The 22,461-nt window shown below is 39.3% G+C and overlaps 4 protein-coding genes and 3 pseudogenes across 7 annotated transcripts; 3 read left to right on the top strand and 4 right to left on the bottom strand.

Annotated features, from left to right (window-relative positions):
- Positions 1-1,742: 1,742 nt before the first annotated feature.
- On the bottom strand, positions 1,743-2,836 carry LOC103318685 (ethylene-response factor C3 pseudogene; annotated as a pseudogene).
- Positions 2,837-5,955: 3,119 nt separating this feature from the next.
- LOC103318684 (rubisco accumulation factor 1.1, chloroplastic) lies at positions 5,956-7,832 on the top strand. Its single transcript, XM_008220088.3, has one exon. It carries the CDS (start codon positions 6,220-6,222, stop codon positions 7,570-7,572), a length of 1,353 nt encoding a protein of 450 aa, XP_008218310.2. The 5' UTR covers positions 5,956-6,219; the 3' UTR covers positions 7,573-7,832.
- A 415-nt stretch (positions 7,833-8,247) lies between these two features.
- LOC103318856 (patatin-like protein 2) lies at positions 8,248-10,143 on the bottom strand (annotated as a pseudogene). The gene is made up of 7 exons (XR_016125199.1): positions 9,809-10,143; positions 9,574-9,671; positions 9,259-9,454; positions 8,914-9,172; positions 8,655-8,827; positions 8,378-8,525; positions 8,248-8,263 (listed from the first exon to the last, which is right to left on the bottom strand). The product of XR_016125199.1 is annotated as a patatin-like protein 2 (transcript).
- Positions 10,144-10,291: 148 nt separating this feature from the next.
- ROC2 (rotamase cyclophilin 2) lies at positions 10,292-11,762 on the bottom strand. 3 transcript variants are annotated; one of them, XM_008220087.2, is made up of 3 exons: positions 11,608-11,672; positions 11,175-11,246; positions 10,292-11,022 (listed from the first exon to the last, which is right to left on the bottom strand). In XM_008220087.2, exons 2-3 carry the CDS (start codon positions 11,211-11,213, stop codon positions 10,477-10,479), a joined length of 585 nt encoding a protein of 194 aa, XP_008218309.2. In that variant the 5' UTR covers positions 11,214-11,246; positions 11,608-11,672; the 3' UTR covers positions 10,292-10,476. The 3 variants fall into 3 exon arrangements, with proteins under 3 accessions (XP_008218309.2, XP_008218308.2, XP_008218307.2); XM_008220086.2 differs by having other exon boundaries at positions 11,159-11,246; positions 11,608-11,648; XM_008220085.2 differs by lacking the exon at positions 11,175-11,246 and having other exon boundaries at positions 11,608-11,762.
- Positions 11,763-12,211: 449 nt separating this feature from the next.
- LOC103318682 (pentatricopeptide repeat-containing protein At1g11290, chloroplastic pseudogene) lies at positions 12,212-14,266 on the top strand (annotated as a pseudogene).
- Positions 14,267-14,301: 35 nt separating this feature from the next.
- Positions 14,302-17,195, bottom strand: LOC103318681 (nucleolar/coiled-body phosphoprotein). Its single transcript, XM_008220083.3, has 5 exons — positions 16,910-17,195; positions 15,899-16,188; positions 15,707-15,796; positions 14,806-15,176; positions 14,302-14,709 (listed from the first exon to the last, which is right to left on the bottom strand). Exons 1-5 carry the CDS (start codon positions 17,145-17,147, stop codon positions 14,445-14,447), a joined length of 1,254 nt encoding a protein of 417 aa, XP_008218305.2. The 5' UTR covers positions 17,148-17,195; the 3' UTR covers positions 14,302-14,444.
- A 3,292-nt stretch (positions 17,196-20,487) lies between these two features.
- Positions 20,488-22,461, top strand: LOC103318680 (AT-hook motif nuclear-localized protein 20). The gene has a single exon (XM_008220082.2). It carries the CDS (start codon positions 21,257-21,259, stop codon positions 22,169-22,171), a length of 915 nt encoding a protein of 304 aa, XP_008218304.1. The 5' UTR covers positions 20,488-21,256; the 3' UTR covers positions 22,172-22,461.

Genomic DNA, 22,461 nt, shown 5'->3' with positions numbered 1-22,461 from the left:
TTACTGTGTCTCTCACAAAATAGTCAAATGGCCAAAAGCTACGTTGCAATGCCACAAGCGTTACATGATGATATCCATGATGCTGGTAATACGGTGCTTCAAGTTGCAAACGCAGCTGGTTTCTCTGTGAACTTAGCAGGCCGAAGAATTGGAAGTGCACCACCTTCTCCCAGACGCGCTAATCCCGTCCATATGGTAGCCCCTGCCCCACCTGAAAAGCCCCGTGTTAGGCTTTTGCAGCGACCACCACCACCACCATGCAAGCCCTCAGCTTCTTCTATACCATGATTTTTATACAAGTATATGCAGTTTTTGGTGCTGTAGATGTAGAGATGAAACGAATAAGTCTTACACAGGAACTGATCAATTTTTGTGTAGCCAGTGGTCAATGTCTCTCATCTGTTTGCTTCATTTCAGTTCAGTGTAACTTTTTATCTTCAGAAGTTGTTAATTTGATGGTTCGAGTTTTGCCTCTGATATTCTTGAATCTTGGGTTGTGTGACATACCATTTATTTTACCCAATGGGATTGGTTGATTGGGGGTCTGGAGGCAAAGAAGTCCAAAAGGACCAGGAAGCCCACCAGAAAAGGGCCAGAAACAATAAGGTGGTAGAATAGAAGCAGGGAGCACAAACAGCCAAAGCCAGAAAGAGACCAATATTTGCAAACCTAATTTAAAATTCACAAGCAAAAATAGGGACAAAAATTACAAAAAATTTGGAACTAATTCCAAGTTTGTGAAAAAATGGGTGCTTTGATACCAACAGTTGGGCGAGCCTATATCTCAAATGCATGAATATAATGTTGTTGCTTTGCCCACTTGCTGCTTGCCGACAATAACAAGGCTTTGGCCTCATATGCAAATTACAAAGCAAGCACTGTGTGCCTCAATTGAGATTGATGCATGTCACTGTTTCCCTTCATCTATCCAACACCATGACTAATGAGAAATGGTCCACACATACATGGCGTGCTAAATTTAACGCTATATATCTATATATCTCGCATCACGTAGTTAATGGCTTTAGAAATATCGATCCCAAGAGACGCAGAAATTAACACTATTTCCTTTATTTTATATGTACTTCAGAGAGGATCCAATAAAGAAAGTATCAAAAGATCCTCATCCATCTAATCATGCATTCAATTTAGTGACTCGGTCAAGTTATTATTGTTTTTCTGTTTGGACCATATATTATTATTATTTTATTAAATATATTGATAGAAGATGTTTTGGCGTAACTTGTATTCTATTTTGACTCTTAAACAGGAGAAACAAGCTCATGGTTTAATTCACTGGAAAATGGAAAATGATTTTGACTTGTAAATTAGTGATCTTAAGTTTGAATTCATATAACATCATAGAGTGTGTGTGAAAAATGATTCTCTCTTTAGTTTAGACTATCGTTTGAATTAAAAAAAGGAAAAAAAAAAGGAGAAACAGAAAGAAGATGAAGAAGAAGAATGCATAATGTGGGTCTCTGTCATATATGATCTCTTACATTATATTATTATTTGTGAGATAAATTCATTAGGTAGCTGAAATTGGTTGTGACAGCAGCCTTTTTCAAATGTAAACTCTGATAACTGTTTGAACGGTCATAATCAAGGTCCAACAGCACTCTTATCTTATCTTCTTCTTCTTCTTCTTCTTCTTCTTCTTCAACTACTTTAAATCTATTAATCAATTATTAATATAGACTAAAATAATTAGCAAAGAACTGTACACCAACTGCTCTCTCTTTGTCATAATTGACTAATTAAAAACTACTTTACTCATCAATTATCTTGAAATTTATACAAGGAAGAGACAAAGGTGAATAACATTTATCTAAGAAGAAATTAAGAATCACCTAGTGGCCGTCATCTCCACCTCCTCAATCCAACTTTACTTTCCCAAAAAAGAAAAAACAAGGTCCAAAAATTGCATGGCCGACACTAACGGACAATTTCTATGAGGACGGCTCGCAGCACTATTAGCCGTAGCTAGGTCATCGCAGATATGGTGAGAAGCTCCTCCAAATAGTCTGCGCCTAAATCCTCCAACACCAACTGATCTTCATCATCATTCTCATCATTCTTTTGATGATCTGATAATTTCTTCTTTTTCATTGACGACTTCCTCTTGAGGGAGTGCCTTCTCTTCAAGGCCAACACCGGAGACGAACCCTCTTCGAATCCATACTTCATCTCCACAAGTGACTGATAAACGACGTCGGCTGGAAAGTTGAGGACAGCCAAAGAACCCCGCATGGCAAATGCTGCTTGGTCATAAGCCAAGGCTGCCTCCTCCGCCGTATCAAATGTCCCCAACCAAACTCTGACACCGTTTCGAGTGGAGTCTCTTATCTCCGCCGCGAACTTTCCCCAGGGCCGCCGCCGAACCCCTCTGTAGGAAATCGCTTGATCCTCTTCGGGAGTGGAATTAGAAGAATTCACCTCTTCGTGAATATCTTTGTTGGAATGAGTTATTGACTCCGATGAGTTGTTGTGATCTCCTCCTGCGGGCGCCTCCGCAAGAACTCCATAGAGAAGCATTTCTTCGGAGTCGTTCTCATTGAAGGGTAGCTGGGGCAAGGTTTGACTGTGATGGTGGTAATCAACAAAGTTGAACATGTCCCGTGACCATGAGAGATGATGATGATGATCAGAAGAATAGTATTGATCTAGAGTAGAGTTGAAGGAAGAAGAAGAATCAAAGGAAAATTCAGAAATGGGGTTTTGGAAGAATGCAGAATCCATAGTATGAATAATCTGGAAATGGAATTTTTGTTGTCGTAGGTGTCGTTTGAACAATTGGAATTGATAGATAGTAGTGAGTGAGTGGCGTGTGTGGTTTGGGGGGATGGAAAATATTTTGAACTTATATAGGGGAAGGAGGGAGGGAAGGCCCCACATGGGTTTGAAGTATAATAATAAAGAAATAAAAATAATGGTGAAAAGGAAAGAAAGAAGGTTGAATTTGAAGGGGAGCGAGGGCCAAGTATCCACGTGGGTCAAAGACACATATGGCGGCCATCTCAGGTAAGAATTCAATTTTTTTACATGTTTCTTTTGGTATAGTGAGAATTCAATATTATTTTATGACATCAGCTAGATGATTTCATTGTGCGCTGCGCTTATTATTATTATTATGAGGAGGAGGGTTGAGTTGAGTTGAGGGCTTTCGTGGCCCTCCTTCTCCACTTGCAAGTTGCAAGTTTCTACACCACCCAACCCAACCCCAAGTTTATGCAAGTTTATTAGTTTCATTGTCGGATTGCTCACGATTTTTGTTGTGCCGTCCTTGTCACGCTCACATACACGGTACGCCCATCTCGATCGATCGGCGGCCTAGCTTAAATTAAACTAATTTGAAGTCGTATTAACTTACTAGGTCATCGTGTGTTTACAGTAATTTGTTCGAAATGCAATTAATGTATGTTTGAAATATCAAGTTTAGACAACGTCATCGCATAGCATGGCAAGTGTCCACGTTGGAGAAAATAGGGTTGTTCTCGACTGCAGTCCGTTTCAAACCAAACCTTCTTTGTTCATGGGAATATATATGTCTTAGAGCTCCAAAGCATTTTTAATCCCACATATAAAATAACAAATAAAAAAAAAAAAACCATCCCTATGGATAGCAACGGAGTTAGTAGCTTGTCTTTTGAGGGCAAGTACTCTAGTTTTCAGGTTTTATAGTTTTATATTTCATCTGATATTGCAGTATGTGTTTAAGAGTTACTGATTTTTTTATGGAGGAGTTCACGGTCGCTACATGCCTATATGTGGCTCCGTCCTTGCCTGCCTCTAGAGATATATTTTATTTAACAGTCAATGTGTATGCATATATAATAATAATGCACGAGTGTCTCCTCTTTTTGTGGACGGTAATGGAAGTAGTCCTAAATTCCTAATTCCTTTACCAAAATCATGCATTCAGTCCAGTCAAAGTTCGTGCATGCTACATACCCTTTTCAGAGGCTGTTTATTTTAATATTCTTGTTTTATTAACACAAGTGATAAATAATTGTGGAGTCTGGAAATTAGATGACCTAGACAAATGGAAGAGGTTTGCTTTGCATTGCATTATGTCTCAATCGATCCCCCAGCAGCAACATCAACTCTGCGAGCTCCATGGCCCCGTCTATTTTGGACCACCAGCCAAAACCATTTTAATACTCATCATCTGTCCCTATCCAATTCAACATGTTCCGATATATATACTTACAAAACATTAATTCCAATTTCAATTCCAATAATTTATTATATGTATCGCAATCGTATTTATTTAGTTTTCTTATTCCCTCCAAACGGGAAATATTAGGAAAAAGAGAAAATAGCATATAAATTCTCCTATGCTGACGTATTGAGGTAATTATCGTGTAAATGTCATGTATTTCGTTCCTCCCTATTTATAATGACATCTGCATAATAATAACGTGCGAATATCTGAATGAAAGAATAACTATATATGTTATTCTAGTTTTATGTATATTGGTATATGGAAAGTGCATGAACCTGTATAAATCAAAATCGTTCAAGTTGGTACCCTTGTGTCGTTCACATTATTGGTTGTTCATTTTCAGTGACAAGTTCTTTACTTTCGTGGTGAAGACAAGACCACAGTTTCCCAGTGGCATCACTAAGATTAACAAGGCAAATGGATGGATGGATGGATGAATGGTCAATTTATTCATATAATTGTTTTCCTTCAACGGACGACCAAATAAAAGTCCCATCTATATCATTAGCTCAAATCTTTGGTACATTTCCCTCGTGGGCATATAGGCTATAGCCTAGCCATATCTAGTGAAACGTCACATAGTATAAAATTAGTCATTATTATAAAATAAAACTCACATAACATAATGCTGATTTGAATTCTCAAAAATGTTAGAGAAGAACGCAAAAGGTGCTCGATGCATGCATTTTCCTTTCGATCGCGAGCTTTTGCTGTTTCACGTATGAGATTTAAGTTATGTTTTTTTAAAAATAAAGTAAATATATTCTGGTTAGCTTCCATTAATAATGATTAATAATGGGTAATGTAACACAGCCAGCCTTTGACCAGGCATTATAAACCAACGGACAGACAGTGAGTGAGTCGGTGAGTCAAGTTGCTTTATTATTGATTAGCCCTCGTGCATGTGGATGTGGTTGCGTTTTTATACATCACTCTCCCTCTCGCTCCAAATAGTCTCTTGTAATCAGACATGAATGCCCATTGAAAAGCAATAAATAAATTAATTAATAACTGGTTTATTGTTAATTCAAGTTGCCTGTTGAATTGGTAAGGCCACAGCCAAGAAAATAGGTCATGAAATAGAGCATGTGGTACATTGTATGAAGCCAAGCGCCAATCAAGTGTCATTTTCAATAATAAAAAAGAAGAAGATTGAACAAGTAATTAATACCAGAAAGAAATCTATACGTAAATCAATGTTTCACTTATGATGTCCATGCTTTGAATCTTATTTGACTCATGAATTACAACAAACAAAGTCACTAACTCGTAGATTAGTGGCTGTGTGTTTCAAAAGCTGGTCAGGCTAATATATTATATAATCACTCTCGCTGCCCTTTCAGCTTTGTTATTATGATTGTGTGTGAACGGGCTTGATGATGGTATGTGACTGCATCCTTCAAGGGTGGTCACTGGTCACTGGTCCCTGGTGGTCGCTGGTCAATCAAACTTGGATTAGAACTTCCAGAAGCATTTGACAAATTCAAACTCTCTCTCTCACATGAATATTCGGTCAAAAGTTTCACGGCGGTGACGTAACTCATTTGGTTGCTACCTATATTCTTATTCACCCCATATCCACTCTGGAAAAGTGCAGTCATTAGTGCTCCAAACAGGAAAAATCCACACTCACGACTCACCCCAAAACAATGGTCGCTGATTTCTTCAAAACATACCAGCAGTCTTTTCAAATTGGGCTGCATTCTATTTAGGGTTTGACAAGTTGTATTTGGTTTTGGGTTTTTTTAGCTGGGCACTTTCATTTGGGCTGATGAAGTTGATATGGGCCATATAGCCAACAAGATGCTAGGAACAAGCTAACTGGTGAAGCCCATTGCTTTCTTTCTTTGCTAAACAAAATCTCAGCTGAATTGAACAAACTTTGTTCTTGCTCCATAACTGAAGAAGCATCATCATCAGCAGATAAGGGACAAAGCTCCTTCTTCCCTCCCTGCCTCTCACTCCAAATTGGCAACTTCAAAAAACCTACCATGCTTTCTGTAACAGCAAACACTCTCAAACCCTTCTCTTCTTTCAACCCCAACACCAACACCAATCTCTTATTATTCTCCACTTCCTTCCTCAACCCACGCCCACCACCCCTCCTCTATCCTAAACCTTCTTCTCTAAAGCCCATCTCTGCCACTCTAATTCCCTCCTCAAGCTCCCAACAGCAGCAAGTGTACCAGCCATTCCGCCCACCCCCATCTCCAGTCCCCGCCAAGTTCCGCTCTCTAGACGCCAATGGCCGCATCGAAATCCTCTCAAATCGCCTCGGCCTCTGGTACGAATTCGCGCCTCTAATCCCGTCCTTACTCCAAGAAGGCTTCACGCCTCCCACCATCGAAGAGGCTACTGGGATTTCCGGTGTCGAGCAGAACCGCCTGGTGGTTGCGGCTCAGGTAAGAGACTCTTTAGTCCAATCCAAGACTGACCCACAAATTCTTGCGGAATTTGACACCGGGGGTTCCGAGTTGTTGTATGAAATTCGGCTCCTGAGTGTCCAGCAGCGTGCAGCTGCAGCCCGTTACATAATTGAGAACAGGCTTGATGCTAAGGGCACCCAGGACCTGGCCCGTTCTATGAAGGACTTTCCTCGCAGGCGAGGAGAGAAAGGGTGGGAGAGCTTTGATTATGCTCACCCTGGAGATTGTCTAGGCTTTATGTATTATAGGCAGGCTAGGGAGCACAAGAACCCCTCTGAACCCAGAACTGCTGCTTTAGAGCAGGCTCTGAAAGTTGCAGGGACTGATAAGGCCAAAAAAATAATTTTGACAGATTTCGAGGGGGAGACTGATGAGAAAGAAGGGAGAGAATGGGATGTTATAGATGCGGTTCGGGTTCCAGTTGTGAGATTGAAGTTTGGGGAGGTGGCAGAGTCCAGTAAAGTTGTGATTTTGCCGGTTTGTAGGGCAGAGGAGAAGGATAAGGAGGTATTGGAGGCACCGTGGGAATGTAGTAGTGAGGGAGAGTTTGGTGTGGTGGTGGCAGAGAAGGGGTGGAAGAGGTGGGTGGTGTTGCCGGGATGGGAGCCGGTGGTAGGTTTAGGAAAGGGGGCAGTGGTGGTGTCGTTTAGTGACGCGAGGGTTTTGCCTTGGAAGGTGAATAAGTGGTACAAGGAGGAGCCTATACTGGTGGTGGCTGATAGGAGCAAGAAGGAGGTGGCAGCTGATGATGGATTTTATTTGGCAGCAGTTGAGGGTGGGGGTTTGGGGTTGAAGGTTGTGAGGGGATCAGCTTTGAAGGAAACTGGTGTGAAGGAGAGTTTAGGGACTGTGGTGATGATAGTGAGGCCACCAAGAGATGACACAGACGATCAATTGAGCGAAGAGGATTGGGAGTAAAAGTAGAAGAGTATGGTCATTGTGTTGTATATCACTCTTTGTTACGATTGAGATTTATACAACTCATATAAAAAATTTCAGTAATGTTGGAAACTTGAGGTGGGGTTTTGTTAGATGCCCCTCTACAAGGGGTTTTTACCTATCCTTTCTTCCCTTGGCCTTGATGGCTCTTGTGTAATAGGCATGTTGTTGTAATTTTCAGATTTATTCTTTCACAGATAAAACGATCTATGATTTAACTAGACATGTTATCTTTCTAATTTGTGCACATGAAGTGTGAATGTTCCTACATGATGCACTTGAAATAGAAGTTTTATTTCCCCACACATTGATGATGAAGTTCCTTGATTTGTACAAGCACATTTATCTTCAAATTAAATGATACCATGGATATTTGAAGTAATTAAAGCTGCTATGAGATAGCCTCATTTTATTATACTTTCTGGAAGACGAGAAGAGAACCACCCATTACAAGTTTCGAACTTAGCAGGCTTGGAAGAACACTCTGAACTGGGAAACCAGCTATATTCTACAAGTCCTTATATGGCTGAACTTATTTAATAGATACTAGGCACAAGAACGTTTAAAACAGTACTGCATGGTATATATAGTTTAAAGTATTCTTCTCAGACGATAGTTTTATCAGCGAGAGTGACCAGCTAGTCGACATTTTTTTCATCTGACAGTAAACCTGAATTTACAAAACAAACAGATAACTGTACATTCACTAAACAAAGAGCAACTTATTATGATAAACATTGAGGATCAGTATAGTATGGACCAGATCATATAAGCTTGTTCTTACTGTGCAAGCCTGTCTCTGTGTTTGAATGTGTTGTCTTATCGGTTCATACAAGCCGTTCTCCAGGTTCAATGCAGAAACAGGTTTTTCAAGGAGTTGATTCCCAATCTTCTCAAGGTGCTCAAGATTTTCTCTACGTGAGTTGTCCAAACAGGTTTTTTATTTTGAGACATCTCCCTAGCAGCCTCAATGATTGCCAGCAAAGTATGCAAAAATGGATATTCCATTGATTTGTTATGAGTATGAACCAGTTTTGTCAAATCAATTAGTTAAACTCTACGAGTGTACAGGATTGTTGGCTGCAACACTGCCGTCGATGAGGTTAAATTTTCTTGGGACTCCATTGGATGGTTTATGCTCAAAATAGCAAGGAGGGAAATAGTATGGTGCCGCTGATGTGGCAATGGAGACATCTGCTAGCCGAACATCATCCTTTGATGGATCGTGTTTTGCCTGCATGAAGGACACAGAAATTTAATGAATGACTAACGAACTTAATTATATTATTAACTAGTTCAAATATTAAATAATGTATGTACCTTCAAGGTGGAGACTGGTTGGAGAAACTTGATGTCATAAGAGGGAATGATGACACTGGTTATAGTTTCATGAAGCCGTGGTTTTCCTATTACCTTCTTGATTATGTCATGCAGGGCAGTACCATTGTATTTGGGGCGCAATGCTTTCTCAACCCATTTCACAAAGGTCAGTGTTTCTAGCCATTCCGCCCATTTCTTTATTTTTTCAAACCAACCGGCTATGCGGAAAAACCTTCATCAATTATGGGACTCATTGACACTCCAAAATAGTCATCGTATCAAAATACTGAAAGACATAACTTTTGTTAAAATTGTTAATTTATAGAGTTGGTAGTGCATGCATACATTACAGCTGTTTTGGTTGGTTCGCGAGGGAAGATATGAAGATCCTGTTCAAAATAAAATGTTTTGATTTCATTTGCTTCAAAGGTCTGTTTTCTCCATTTGGTTTGGTAAGCATAGCTGTAACAAGGCCTCCTGTGCTCGTCCCAGCAACGACATCAAAGTAGTTGGCAACCCTTGCATCTTTCCCATCCAGTGTCTATTGAATTGGGTGGTAGTAAGAACATATTCAAGTTAGTTTCAACATTTATTTTATTGATCCAAAAGAGAAGAAGAAAATAGCTAAGGGGGACACAGACATACTAAGTAAGTACTAACCTTGAGTTCAGATTCGAGAAAGGCGAGTATGTTGGCAGGGATGAGGCCTCTCACTCCTCCACCATCAATACTAAGGATAGTGGTAACTTTTCCATGATCTGAATTATTATTTGAAGCAATTGAAGAACATGGAGCACAATTAGTTTTCTCAATTCAAGAAAAAAGAAAACATGAATCAATCATAAAGAAAGCAGTAAATCAAATGTAAGTAGGAAGTAGCTACAATATCTCTCACCAGCAGCAGCCGCCATTGTTTCTTGTCTGAAAAGGCTAGTGAGCAATTGGGAGTATATGATATCTGGGTTGGGTTGGGTATTCAATCTCCCCTTTATATATGCAATCTTGTGACAATGTGACAAGACGACTGAGATGTTGCAATTGACAAACATCTACCTATATCTAGCTAATAATTCCATTGCTTTGCTTATGTAAACAAAGTAGCGGCACCTCTTGGCTCTTGGTGCAATTTGATCAGAATGTACAAAAAGGAACTCAGTTTGTGTCCATAAACCATGTGATGTGTGATAGAGATACACTTTTGCGTTTCTCACCACCGTCATCACCATTTTCATGCTGTTTTCCTTTTTCCTTTATAAATTTGTTCGTGTTTTTTCGAAGCACGTAGAACTAGCCTTGGGCAATCCCACTCTTCTCTTCTCACATTCATAGCTTTTGGTAACTGGTTGCTGTAAGTAATGCATCCAAGTTGAGCCAGGAATTGAACGGAAGAAAATAATCCCATTTCCATTTCCATAAACAAGGACCAGAAATTCCACACAAAAATAGACATAAAGAGGATCCAAACTAAATAAACATATCATATTCAAGTTTTATTTGCTTTACAATAGCCTCCTAAACTGAACTAAGTATATCAGCAAAGCTATGATGTCAACTATTCAAACATCAATTCTCATCTTTTATCTGACCGCAATCTTCAATAACAACAGGTTGAGAAGTTGTCCCGCTATCTGAACCCACCTTCTCCATCTCTTTAACGACAGTATAGCCATCTACAACTTTCCCAAACACGACATGCTTTCCATCGAGCCAAGGGGTCTTGTCAGTGCAAATGAAGAATTGGGAACCATTAGTGTTTGGTCCAGCATTGGCCATGGATAAAATTCCAGGCCCTGTATGCTTCAACTTGAAGTTTTCATCTGCAAATTTTGTGCCATAAATCGACTCCCCTCCAGTCCCATTACCTCTTGTGAAATCTCCACCCTGACACATGAAATTCGGGATGATGCGATGAAATGTAGAGCCCTTAAAGTGCAGTGGCCTCCCTGCTGCTCCAATCCCCTTATCTCCAGTGCAAAGAGCCCGAAAATTTTCAGCAGTTTTCGGTGTCACATCAGAAAATAATTCCATTACAACTCGGCCCGCCTTCATCTTTCCAATCAATATGTCAAAGAAAACTTTCGGGTTCTTCATGTTTTCTTTTATGAGAGCCTGTATAAAATATAAAATATCAGAAAAACTCCACACTCTGCAGACACCAAACAAGCAGCTCCAGTCTCAACCACATTAAAACGAAATATATTTGATCATATCAATTAACATCAGAAACAACTCTGAAAGATTATACTTTTCACATAATTTACTTGATCCGATAACGCAATCTGGGCAGCTTTTTCCCACATTCTCACATTTCGAATAATAACAAACCTATATACCTACATTCATATCAAATACACAAACTTTCAAGAGAAAAACAGGGAAACCAATAAAAATGAGACAAGTCCATTAAACAACACAAAAATTAATAGCAGGAGTGTCATCGTTCTTCCAAACAATCCTCGAGCAAAATATCAAGAGGATATTCGGAAAAGAAGAACGATTTATAATTTTGCACAGATTTTGAGCGCATGGGCATTCATATAGCACCCATAAGCCTTCGATATGTGCTTTTCTCAATTTACAGTTTTTCTTCAGAAATATACTACTGGGATGCAATGGCATTACAGAGAGAACAATACGAAGTAGTAACCTGAAGAGAGAAAACATTAAGGGAGTTGGGACAGAGAAACTGCGTACCTGCAGATGAGATTTCACTTGGAGACGGAAGTGAAGATGAGATGAGTGTCTAGGGTTTTAGATTGTGTTTATATAGGCGCAAGGGGATGGGGTTTAGGGTTTTGGATTAAAATGGTAACTATTTTGCAAGACCATCCTTGTTTTCTGGGATATTCTCTAAATTGCCACATATTTCTTTTGTTATTAAAATTATGCACAAGAGGCGGATTGATGGGCATGTAGTTCAGATAAGCATGCAATTCCGCATTCTATGCTGCAAATGGACCAAATAATGGTCACCACCAAACCTCATCTCCTATCACCTTCTCTCCTTCCTTCCTCCAGATTCAAAATCAACAAAATCCCTATAAAAAACCCAAACTCAGACCCATATAAGCACCAAACAACCACTTCTTTCACACCACATGAACACCCCAACTTTGAACAGACCCAGCAAATCCATGCCCACTTGATCAAAACCCAATTTGATCACACCATTCAAATTCCTCTTAGGCACCTCCAAACCCACTTGAGCCCTGCTGCCCAATACAATTTCTTAATAACTTCTTACATTAAGAACGACTGCCCCAAAATTGCACTCAAATTATATGCTCAAATGCGTAGAATGGACACCCAAGTTGACAGTTTCACCATCCCCTCAGTCCTCAAAGCTTGCGGCCAATCCTCTTTGGCTGTTTTAGGAAAAGAGACGCACGGTTTTGCATTAAAGAATGGATTGGATAGTGATGTTTTCGTGAGCAATGCGTTGATCCAAATGTATAGTGAATGCGGGAACGTGGTATTTGCTCGCTTATTGTTTGATCAAATGGCTGAAAGAGATGTTGTTTCTTGGAGTACCATGATTAGGAGCTATGTTAGAAACAGATTGTTTCGTGAGGCATTGGAACTTATCAGGGAAATGCATTGTATGCAAGTAAAGCCTAGTGAGATTTCCATGGTTAGCATGGTTAATCTCTTTGCAGACGTTGCAGATATAGAAATGGGGAAAGCGATGCACGCTTATGTTGTAAGGAATGGTACTAATGAGAAACTGGGAGTTTCCATATCTACTGCTTTAATAGACATGTATGTAAAGTGTGGAAATTTAGCGTATGCAAGGAGGGTCTTTGATGGGTTAGCTCAGAAGAACATTGTTTCGTGGACCGCCATGATCGCAGGATACATACATTGCAGAAATTTACAAGAGGGAGCAAAACTTTTCAACAGAATGCTGGTGGAAAGAAATTATCCGAATGAGATTACAATGTTGAGTTTGGTTATCGAGTCTGGGTCCGTAGGTGCTCTGGAATTGGGCAAGTGGTTGCATGCCTATATTTTGAGAAATGGGTTTATCATGTCTTTGGCATTGGCCACTGCTTTGGTTGATATGTATGGAAAATGCAAGGAAATCACATATGCAAGGGCTCTTTTTGATAGCGTAGATAACAAAGATGTCATGATTTGGAGTGCCTTGATCTCAGCTTATGCACATGCCAATTGCACTAATCAGGCTTCAGACCTCTTTGCTCAGATGAAGGATAGTGGAGTAAGACCAAATCAAGTAACCATGGTTAGCCTCATTTCATTATGTGCAGAAGTTGGAGCCCTTGACTTGGGCAAGTGGGTTCATTCTTACATAAACCAGCAACGGATGGAAGTTGATGTCATATTAAGAACAGTTCTAGTGGACATGTATGCGAAGTGTGGGGACATAGATATGGCTCTGATGCTATTCAGTGCAGCCTCGAATCGAGATAGTTGCATGTGGAATGCCATGATGACTGGCTTTGCTATGCATGGTTGTGGAAAACAAGCTTTGGAACTCTTTGAGCAAATGGACAGACAAGGTGTTGAGCTTAATGACATCACATTCATAGGAGTTCTCCATGCTTGTAGTCATGCTGGATTGGTGGCAGACGGAAAGTGGCTTTTTGAGAAAATGGTTCATGTCTATGGCTTGGCTCCTAAGGTTGAGCACTATGGGTGCATGGTGGATTTGTTAGGTCGAGCTGGGAACCTTGACGAGGCTCATAAATTGATCAAAAGCATGCCTATGCAGCCCAACACAATTGTATGGGGTGCCCTGCTTGCTGCGTGCAAAATTCACAAGAATCCCAACTTGGCTGAAGTAGCAGCAAGAGAGCTTCTTGAGTTGGAACCTCAAAACTGCGGTTACAACATTCTGATGTCAAACATCTATGCAGCATCAAATAGATGGAATGAAGTTGATGGGGTGAGAAAATCTATGAAAGATAGAGGAACCAAGAAAGAACCAGGACTGAGCTCAATTGAAGTAAACGGCTCAGTTCATGACTTCATAATGGGAGATAAGGCACACCCTCAAACAAGAAAGATTTATGAAATGTTGGCTGAGATGACCAAGAAGCTGAAAGAGGCTGGTTACACTCCCAACACTTCTGTTGTGTTGCAGAACATTGATGAGGAAGAGAAAGAAACGGCGGTTAACTATCATAGTGAGAGACTGGCCATGGCATTCGGTCTTATCAGCAGTGCTGCAGGTATGCCAATTCGGATTGTAAAGAATCTCCGAGTTTGTGAAGATTGTCACACAGCAACCAAGCTTTTATCCAAAATATATGGGAGGGTAATGATAGTAAGGGACCGTAACCGCTTTCACCATTTCAGAGATGGATATTGTTCTTGTGGTGATTATTGGTAGCAAACCGATAATTATTTTGTAAAATGTAACATATATTCTAAATGTAATTAATTCATTCTTTGTATTGATGAGAAAACATTCTACACTGAAACAAATTCCAGATAAACAATTACAATTTGCTTCCCTTTCTTCCTTGTAAAGAATGATTAACATTCGTACCCAAAAAAAAGAGATACTATCAGCCAAGCCACATTTCAGTTTTACGATCCCCACTACCTCCAACAGAATGCCGAATGCTGATCTTCTCAGTAGCATATTTCTGCTGCAGCCACTCAAAAGCATTGACATCAAGTTTCCCAGTAACTGATTTCCCTTGTTTTCGTCGATTATGTTGCTCCCGAATCGAAGCCCAAAGTTTCTCAATGGCATTCCTTTGTTTAGACGTGAACCTTGCTATGTTATCAAAAGCATGCTTTGCTAATATGTCTATTACTGTTTGGCACCTGACAAGTACAATCAAACAAAACATAAGTTCTAGCTATTCAGTACATAAACCTGACAGAATGTGTTGAAATAATTGACATTTCAAAATAACCTACCATGGCGTTTTATAACGATGAGCAGCTATCTCTAAACAAAGAACCAAGGCTTCTCTTTGTGACCTGAGGAATCTCTTGGTCTCTCCCTCCTCCTTCCTGATCTTGGTAATTCCGTCTTTTTTCCCCTTTGTTTTATCATCTTTCTTCCTCGGGGTGGGAGTTAAAAATGCATCAAGCCCAAATGGATCAGACTCTTTCTCATTATTTTCTTCAGCTGGCGCAGCTGAAACCATATCTTGCTCCATTTGATCATCTTGATCTGCTATCTTTGTTTCATCTTCCAGCACAGCTGCTTCCTCTCTGTCATCATCCTCGGTTGCAACTGGCAGATTAGATATGGCTTCTTTTACTTGTGCAGCTGTTTTTGAAAACTTTGTAAAAGTTCACATAGAAAAAGCATGACAATGGAAAAAGAAGAAGGAAAGGAAAGAAAGAAAAAAAAAAAGGGAAGTCAGGCATGGTGAAGAAATCATAAAAACAAACAGTAGTTCCAAACCAAAATTCATCATTAGATATTACATGAAACAAAACGATTATTTATTATAGAAAACATATATTTTTATTAACTAAAATAAAGAATGAATTACAAGAAAGTGACAGAAAAGATATTTATCAAAGCTCAAGGAAAAAAAACTAGAAAAAATACAAGAAATATATTAGCCATCATAAACAATTCGCAAGACACCAGTCATCAATTGCTACGAGGAATTCAAAGAAAGGGGAAATACTGATGTGTGGATATTAATGTCACATACTTTAAACAACGGATAATTGGTTCAGAATGCATGTCAAAAATGGTTGCACAGTTCATGCTTCTCAATAAATCATATAACAAGGAAGCTAGTCATTACATGATTCTGAAAGTATGATCACAAACTATGCCATAGAAAAAGGTTCTCACCTGAAAGCTGTCATCAGTAAATAATTCATTTGCCATCACCGTCCTGATTCTCCATGCAGTTAATTGATTCTTTTGCTTCTTATTGAGACACTAATATATAAAAAATTAGGAGATGTAAGTTGAGTATTCAAATACAAATTCACGAACCAGCAGTAACATTACCCTGTACTATACATAGACTTATGATCTTACCTCAGAGGCATCTTTTGCGGCTGAGAAGAGTGCATGGTAATCGGCTCGCAGAGAAGGATCCGTACAAGCAGTAGGTGATGCCATTGCAGCTTCTAGAACGGAAAAGAAGTAATCAACAGTTTCAGGCTTGACACTTCCCGCCTGAATCAGCTGGATGGCAAGCTTTGAAGCCTTACTAAACTTTGTAGGATTCTTTATATGTGATGCTATTTTCTGCATTGCCTCAATGACCTGCTGCTCTGAGGCATCTGTCATGGTTTTAAACCTCAACTTTCTTTCAGTTACAGGGGCTGAAAAACAGTTCCAACACTTTTAGCTTCATTTTAAAAACATTGAAATTTCATACATACAAGTAGCATAAATGAAGAAATAAAGAGAATCTAAGGGCCCGTTTGATAACCATTTCAATTTTAGTTTTTAGTTTTCAGTTTTTGTGCTATAGTATAGAGGAAAATGAGAGTGAGAATGGGAGTGAGGATGAGAGGGGAGGATGGGAGGGAGGAGTAACAAAAGTGAAAACAAAAACTTGAAAGTGAAAACAATTTCAAATAGATTTCAGATTTTAGTTTTTGTTTTCACTTTTGTTACTCCTTCCTCCCATCCTCCCTTCTCATCTTCCCTCTCAATCCCATCTTCACTCTCATCTCACTTCCATTCTCCCTCTTTTTCCTCTATACTCTAGCACAAAAAATGAAAACTAGAAACTAAAATTGAAATGGTTATCAAATGGGCCCTAAATATAATAAAATGTCAAGAAGACCCGGATTGGCAGCTAGAATTTGAACTGGAAACAAACTACATGACACCAAATAACATAAGCAATGCAAGTCCCAGAGAAAATGAGTTCAGTTTTTCCTATTGGGGTTTCTCAGCATCGAAAATTAATGCAGGAGTAAAACCCTAAAAGCACTTTTTTGCAGCCCTTGGAAATATAATCAAGGAACACAAGTAAAATAATGAGTTTTGAAGCCACCCCAATTACAAACAAAGGAGAAATGAAGAAAGAATTACCTTCTTCTGCGTTTGATTCAGAGGGTTTAGGCCGCTTGAGGGCGCTTTTGAGAATTGGTTTTTGGGGAGCAGGAGCAGGAGCGGGAGAAGAAGAAGAGTCGGTGTTAAAAGTAGCGGTTTTTCGTTTTTGTTGTGGTTTTAACGCTTCCTGCGGTGGTTTCCGTTCTTGAAGTTCAGAAGAAGAAGGAGGAGGGTTCGCAGAAGGTGGAGGGAGGCCTTCAAACAGGTCGTCAGCCATGTCTCTCTCCAACGAGTTCAGATTGACCAAACCAGCGCGCAAGTATAAACGACGATCCGACCCAATGGGTCTCAACCCGGTTCTTATATTGTTCAAATCGGAGCCCTGTCTTATATTGGACCTATTACAATGCTGTACCTCAACCCACTGTGAATACATTTCACTGGGCCGGACACGATCAGTTCAGACTTATCCGCATTTAACCCAAGGCATAATTACTAATTTACCACTTGTTTGTTATGCCACTTTAAATTACTCGGCGCAGCAGGAAACGGTTACTATTTTTTTGTCCACCATGTTCATGTTTCATGAACTACAAGCTTAACTATATGTAAATTATTATAATGTAATGCTGAAATTTTTATTTTTTGTTATAAAAATTACCAGTGTACTACGTATTCCAAGCCATTGTATGTATAGTCAAGGGCTACTTTTATGGTTTGAGTGAAGATCAAAGTATGATACCATACAATAATTTCTCGAGATTATATATAGACACCGCTTATGGTTTGAGTGAAGATCAATAATTTCTTGTATGTATAGGCAAGGGCTCGTTTGGTACACCGTATTAGACTCTGGATAGGAGTAAATAGTCTATGTCAGGTGTTTGGTGTCAACTTGTATTATTTAATTACCCGACTATTTTATACGGGTTGGGCTTTTAATACTCTCCTTACCTGACTAACTAATACAACCCACACACCCCGGTTTAGATAATACACGCTTAATTATACGGCTAAGCACGCGTTCTACAAAAAAAAATCGTACGCTCTTTTTATCTTCTTCTCCCTAGGGTTATTCTCTGCTATCTTCTCCACGGGTTATTTTCTTCACTCTTCTCCAAGTATCCATCTCTCTCACTCTCTCTCTTTTTCATACTCTCTCCAATGTGCTTCTTCTTGCTTCTTCTCTATTCTTTATATATTTCAATTTTTTAATTAAATTTTTGTGGAAATTAGGTTATATATTTTTTGTTTTTGAAATTAGGTTATGCTTACTTACATGAATGAAAGCTAAATCGTAAAAGGACCTATTTTACAATGAGAAACATTGGACATGGGTTAATGAATGAATTTTTGTCTCTCACTTGGAAAGTGATCAAATTCCACTAATATTTTTTCCCAAAGACTTTGACCCTTTTATTGATTCTATCTTCAATCTGCCCACCGCCTTGAGGCATATGCCCCTTCCTCCTGTGATTTACCCAACCCCCCCCAAAAAAAAAACTCGAAGTGCATAATAATATATGAACCTTTTATTGTTTCTGTTATGCTCTTCTTATTGTACATGAAACTTTGATGTTAGTACAGACATATGCATATCAATATTTACAGTACAGTTCTAATAGTTAAACCACATATATTTCTGTATATGCAAGCCGAATGGTATTTTGTAGTCTTCTGTCATGTGTAGAATTCTACTTATTGTTGAATTATTCTAATTTTACATGTAGTCTTGTGTAATGCATGATTATGAACAACTTTCCCTTTTGTTTTTATCATCTTAGTATGTGATCACTTTGAATTATACATTATTTGGTATTGTTTTTATTAACGTATGCGAGTATGTTGGAATTTTTATGAGATACTACAATTATGATAAGGGGTTATATGAAAAAAAATATTGGCAAAAACAATTGAAAAACAAATCTTGTCATATAAATCTTACCCAAAAAAATTCGTGTCATTTGAATCTCAATTGCCATTAAAATTATCAAAGAATTTTTTTTATTTTAAAAATAGTCGGATCTGATGTTATCCGGAACATCACCAAACACAGTATAACTTAGTCAGACTATTTATCCGGAACAGCACCAAACGCCTTATAATATTATGGATAAATAGTTAGTACTCTCCGGAACAGATTAATACTATCTGACGGAAATTAGTCAATACTGTCCGACATACCAAACGAGCCCTACAAGCTTAACTATATGTAAATTATTATAATGTAATGATGAAATTTTTATTTTTTGTTAATAAAAATTACCAGTGTACTACGTATTCCAAGCCATTGTATGTATAGGCAAGGGCTACTTTTATGGTTTGAGTGAAAATCAAAGTATGGTACCATACAATAATTTCTCGAGATTATATATAGACACCCCTTCTAATCAAACTACATATATAATCTTAGAATTTAAGAATAAAAAAAAAAAAAGGAGCATGCAAAGATGGTGGAGTGGTGATAGGTTGAAATAACTTGAATGGGCTGAAGATTTACAAGAGAGAATATATCGAAGAATTAACTTCAACTAATTTCACGTTATGGAGATGATACAATGAAAAGATTGTGGGAGTAAAAGTCGAATGTTAATTGAACACCCCTACTCTCATTCCCTTTTTTCCCATGGACTAGCTCACCCCAAATTGACCCCCAAAAAAAAAAAGATCAGCCCCAAGAGAGAGATATTATATAATATTATGGTCTAGACTTGGCGATCAGAAATATCAGTTCGATTCTATGTGTGAGAAACCCCCCTCCCCTGTAGTTTACATTATCACTTGTACTAAAACATGTATATGTATATATAATATTATTTGTATTATCAAACGACAACCTTCTCATCATTTTGCTTTTATAGTTGATAAACTAAAATATTGTAGAGGCAGCTTTTTGTTTTGAAATTATATGTTTTAGATATAGAATACAAGAAAATTGCTTAAAACTAGGGAATGCTCTAATTAGCATGCATTATGCGTAGGAAAAGAACAAGCTAGCTATCAAAAAAGCAGTACTGCATTCCAATTTGTAGTGTACTTAACGTACGTAGTTACTGTCGTTCATACTACAAGATATCCTTTGATTTGATTAATCTGCTTGTGTTGTGCTTGGATATAAAAACAAAATCAAATCCCCAAGTACACCTTGAAACTATCTAGGAATGACCCATATACATATAATTATATGCGTATACTTTTGACCTAATTTCAACTTAAAGTGAACGTAATTAGATGGAGCACTAAGATAGGGTGACCAAGGATGAGAGAGAGATTATGAGAATTAGGGTTAACGAAAAAGGGGCTAAAAGGGTGATATTTGTAAAAAATTGCTTAGTTTAACTAGTGGATTCATCTACATCATCACCGAAGAAGTATGCACATTGGCGAATCTCATTAATTTTTGGTGTTTCTTGTATTTGATATTTGTTTATGACGGGTTGGTTTATTTTATTTATTTATTTAATATAAACGATAATCTAAATTATAAAAAAGGAGAGTTTTTTATACACAACTACGCGACTATTTAGACTTGGAGTGAAGGGGGGGTTATGTAATTATGCATCCATCATCATGATCATGAGAAGGGTTAGCTACTAGAGTAGTAGAGAGCTGGCTAAAGGAGAAGAAAGGAGAGGAGGACGTGCAACCCACCTTCTCACGCGCACGCAACCCAACCCAAACCCTAATTCCCAAGACCGACACCCCATGGCATTGGCATACACCACCTTCCCCATATTCTTTTCCATTTGTATTTATCTTAATTCTCATCCCCTTCTCATTTATGATCAGGTTGTAGTGAGAGAAACCTAAAGAAAGAAAAGAACCCAAAAGCCCTCCTGGACAGACCTTAACCTCGACACCCACCCACCCTACTCTACCCAAGTTAACCCCTACTCAAAACCAGACTTCCTTCTTCTTCTTCTTCTTCTGTTAAATCAGATCTCTCTTACACTTCACTTCTTATATAATTGGCTGGCTAGCCACCTATACAGCTCTCTCAATTTTCCCATTTCCTTACCCTACCTCTTCTAATTAATTAGTTTTTACTGTTTCTATCATTTCCTTAAGTAGAAAACATCCTCCTACAGATATGCGGCTCTTTCTTGTTCAAGCTTACTGAAATATATAATCACATCACTTCTAGTTGCTTGGTTTGGCTAATTTTATTTTATTTTTTATATTAGCTTATTTCTTCCCTGCTTCGAGAATCGAGAGTGAACCCAAAATCAGCCTCTTCTATTCTACTTGTATTTGTATAACTATAAGAGTCAAAAATTGTTCATCACCTTAATTAACCATGTATATATATGATCGTTAAGATCTAAGAGATTTAAATTTATATATACATCGATCCGTGCTAGTCTTTTTCATTTTTCTGGATCGACCATGGCGAACCGATGGTGGGCTGGACAGGTAGGTCTACCAGGAGGAGTGAATGAAACCTCAGCAGCCGCCACCAACTCTCCAATGAAAAACATCATTAAACCAGATCTGGGAATCTCAATGAACAACAACACCGGAACCAGCAGCCTCGGAGGATCAGGCGGCGACGACGATGACGACAGAGACAACAACAGCGACGATCCCAAAGAGGGCGCAATCGAAGTCGCCACCAGACGCCCGAGGGGCCGTCCCCCGGGCTCCAAGAACAAGCCCAAGCCACCCATCTTCGTGACCAGGGACAGCCCTAACGCCCTCCGCAGCCACGTCATGGAGATATCCAACGGAGCCGACATCGCCGACAGCGTCGCCCGGTTTGCCAGAACAAGACAGCGTGGTGTCTGCGTCCTGAGCGGAAGCGGCACCGTCACCAACGTCACAATCAGGCAGACCTCCCCGGCAGGGTCGGTCATGGCGCTTCACGGAAGGTTCGAGATTCTCTCGTTGACCGGGGCGTTTTTACCCGGACCGGCACCGCCCGGGTCAACTGGAATGACTATATACTTGGCGGGCGTGCAGGGACAGGTTGTTGGGGGCAGCGTGGTGGGCCCGCTTGTGGCGTCGGGGCCGGTGATGGTGATCGCAGCCACGTTTTCAAATGCGACGTATGAGAGATTGCCGTTGGAGGAGGAAGAAGAGGTGGGTGGTAATAATTCGGGGCAGGCGGCGGGAGGAGCGGGGTCCCCACCGGGGATTGGTGGTAGCGGAGGAGGGATGGGGGACCCGTCGATGGGGGTGGGGGTTTACAACTTGCAGCCGAATATGCTTCCGAATGGAGGAGGACAGGCACTGAGCCATGATCAAGGGGCGGCTTATTCATCTTGGGCGCATGGTCAAGGTGGTGGTAGGCCTCCATTTTAATTAGTTAGTTAATTAATCAATCAATTTAGGGATATGGATTATTGTGAATTAGTTATGAATAATATATATACTGAGAATGAGTAATTAGCAGTTGTAGTAGTAGTGTTTGGAATTAACTTGAATTTGAGAGAAACTTTGAATGAATGAAGCTGCAAATCTTTCTTGTGCTTAATTTGTACTTAGAGATGAGTTGAAGAACTGGTCATCAGTGGATTGTACTCTCTCTCTCTGGACTGTATGCATATTTTCCAATAATGATCATGATGGTTAACTATTTTGTTTCTGCATCA

Source organism: Prunus mume, linkage group LG1, assembly GCF_029339155.1.
Source record: "Prunus mume cultivar Tortuosa linkage group LG1, ASM2933915v1, whole genome shotgun sequence".
NCBI classification, from domain to species: Eukaryota; Viridiplantae; Streptophyta; class Magnoliopsida; order Rosales; family Rosaceae; genus Prunus; species Prunus mume.
Note: the sequence above shows the minus strand (reverse complement) of the source record. Positions and strands in the feature narration are given on the sequence as shown.

Excerpts from the sequence above, each read along its gene's own strand:
- LOC103318684 (XM_008220088.3), top strand. The coding sequence starts at position 6,220 with ATGCTTTCTGTAACAGCAAACACTCTCAAACCCTTCTCTTCTTTCAAC.
- ROC2 (XM_008220087.2), bottom strand. The coding sequence starts at position 11,213 with ATGTGGGAAAAAGCTGCCCAGATTGCGTTATCGGATCAA. Across the intron at positions 11,023-11,174 it reads AGATTGCGTTATCGGATCAA|GCTCTCATAAAAGAAAACAT; the intron begins GTAAATTATGTG and ends TATTTTATACAG.
- LOC103318681 (XM_008220083.3), bottom strand. The coding sequence starts at position 17,147 with ATGGCTGACGACCTGTTTGAAGGCCTCCCTCCACCTTCTGCGAACCCT. Across the intron at positions 15,797-15,898 it reads CCGCAAAAGATGCCTCTGAG|TGTCTCAATAAGAAGCAAAA; the intron begins GTAAGATCATAA and ends TTTATATATTAG. Across the intron at positions 15,177-15,706 it reads TTACTGATGACAGCTTTCAG|TTTTCAAAAACAGCTGCACA; the intron begins GTGAGAACCTTT and ends ACTTTTACAAAG.
- LOC103318680 (XM_008220082.2), top strand. The coding sequence starts at position 21,257 with ATGGCGAACCGATGGTGGGCTGGACAGGTAGGTCTACCAGGAGGAGTG.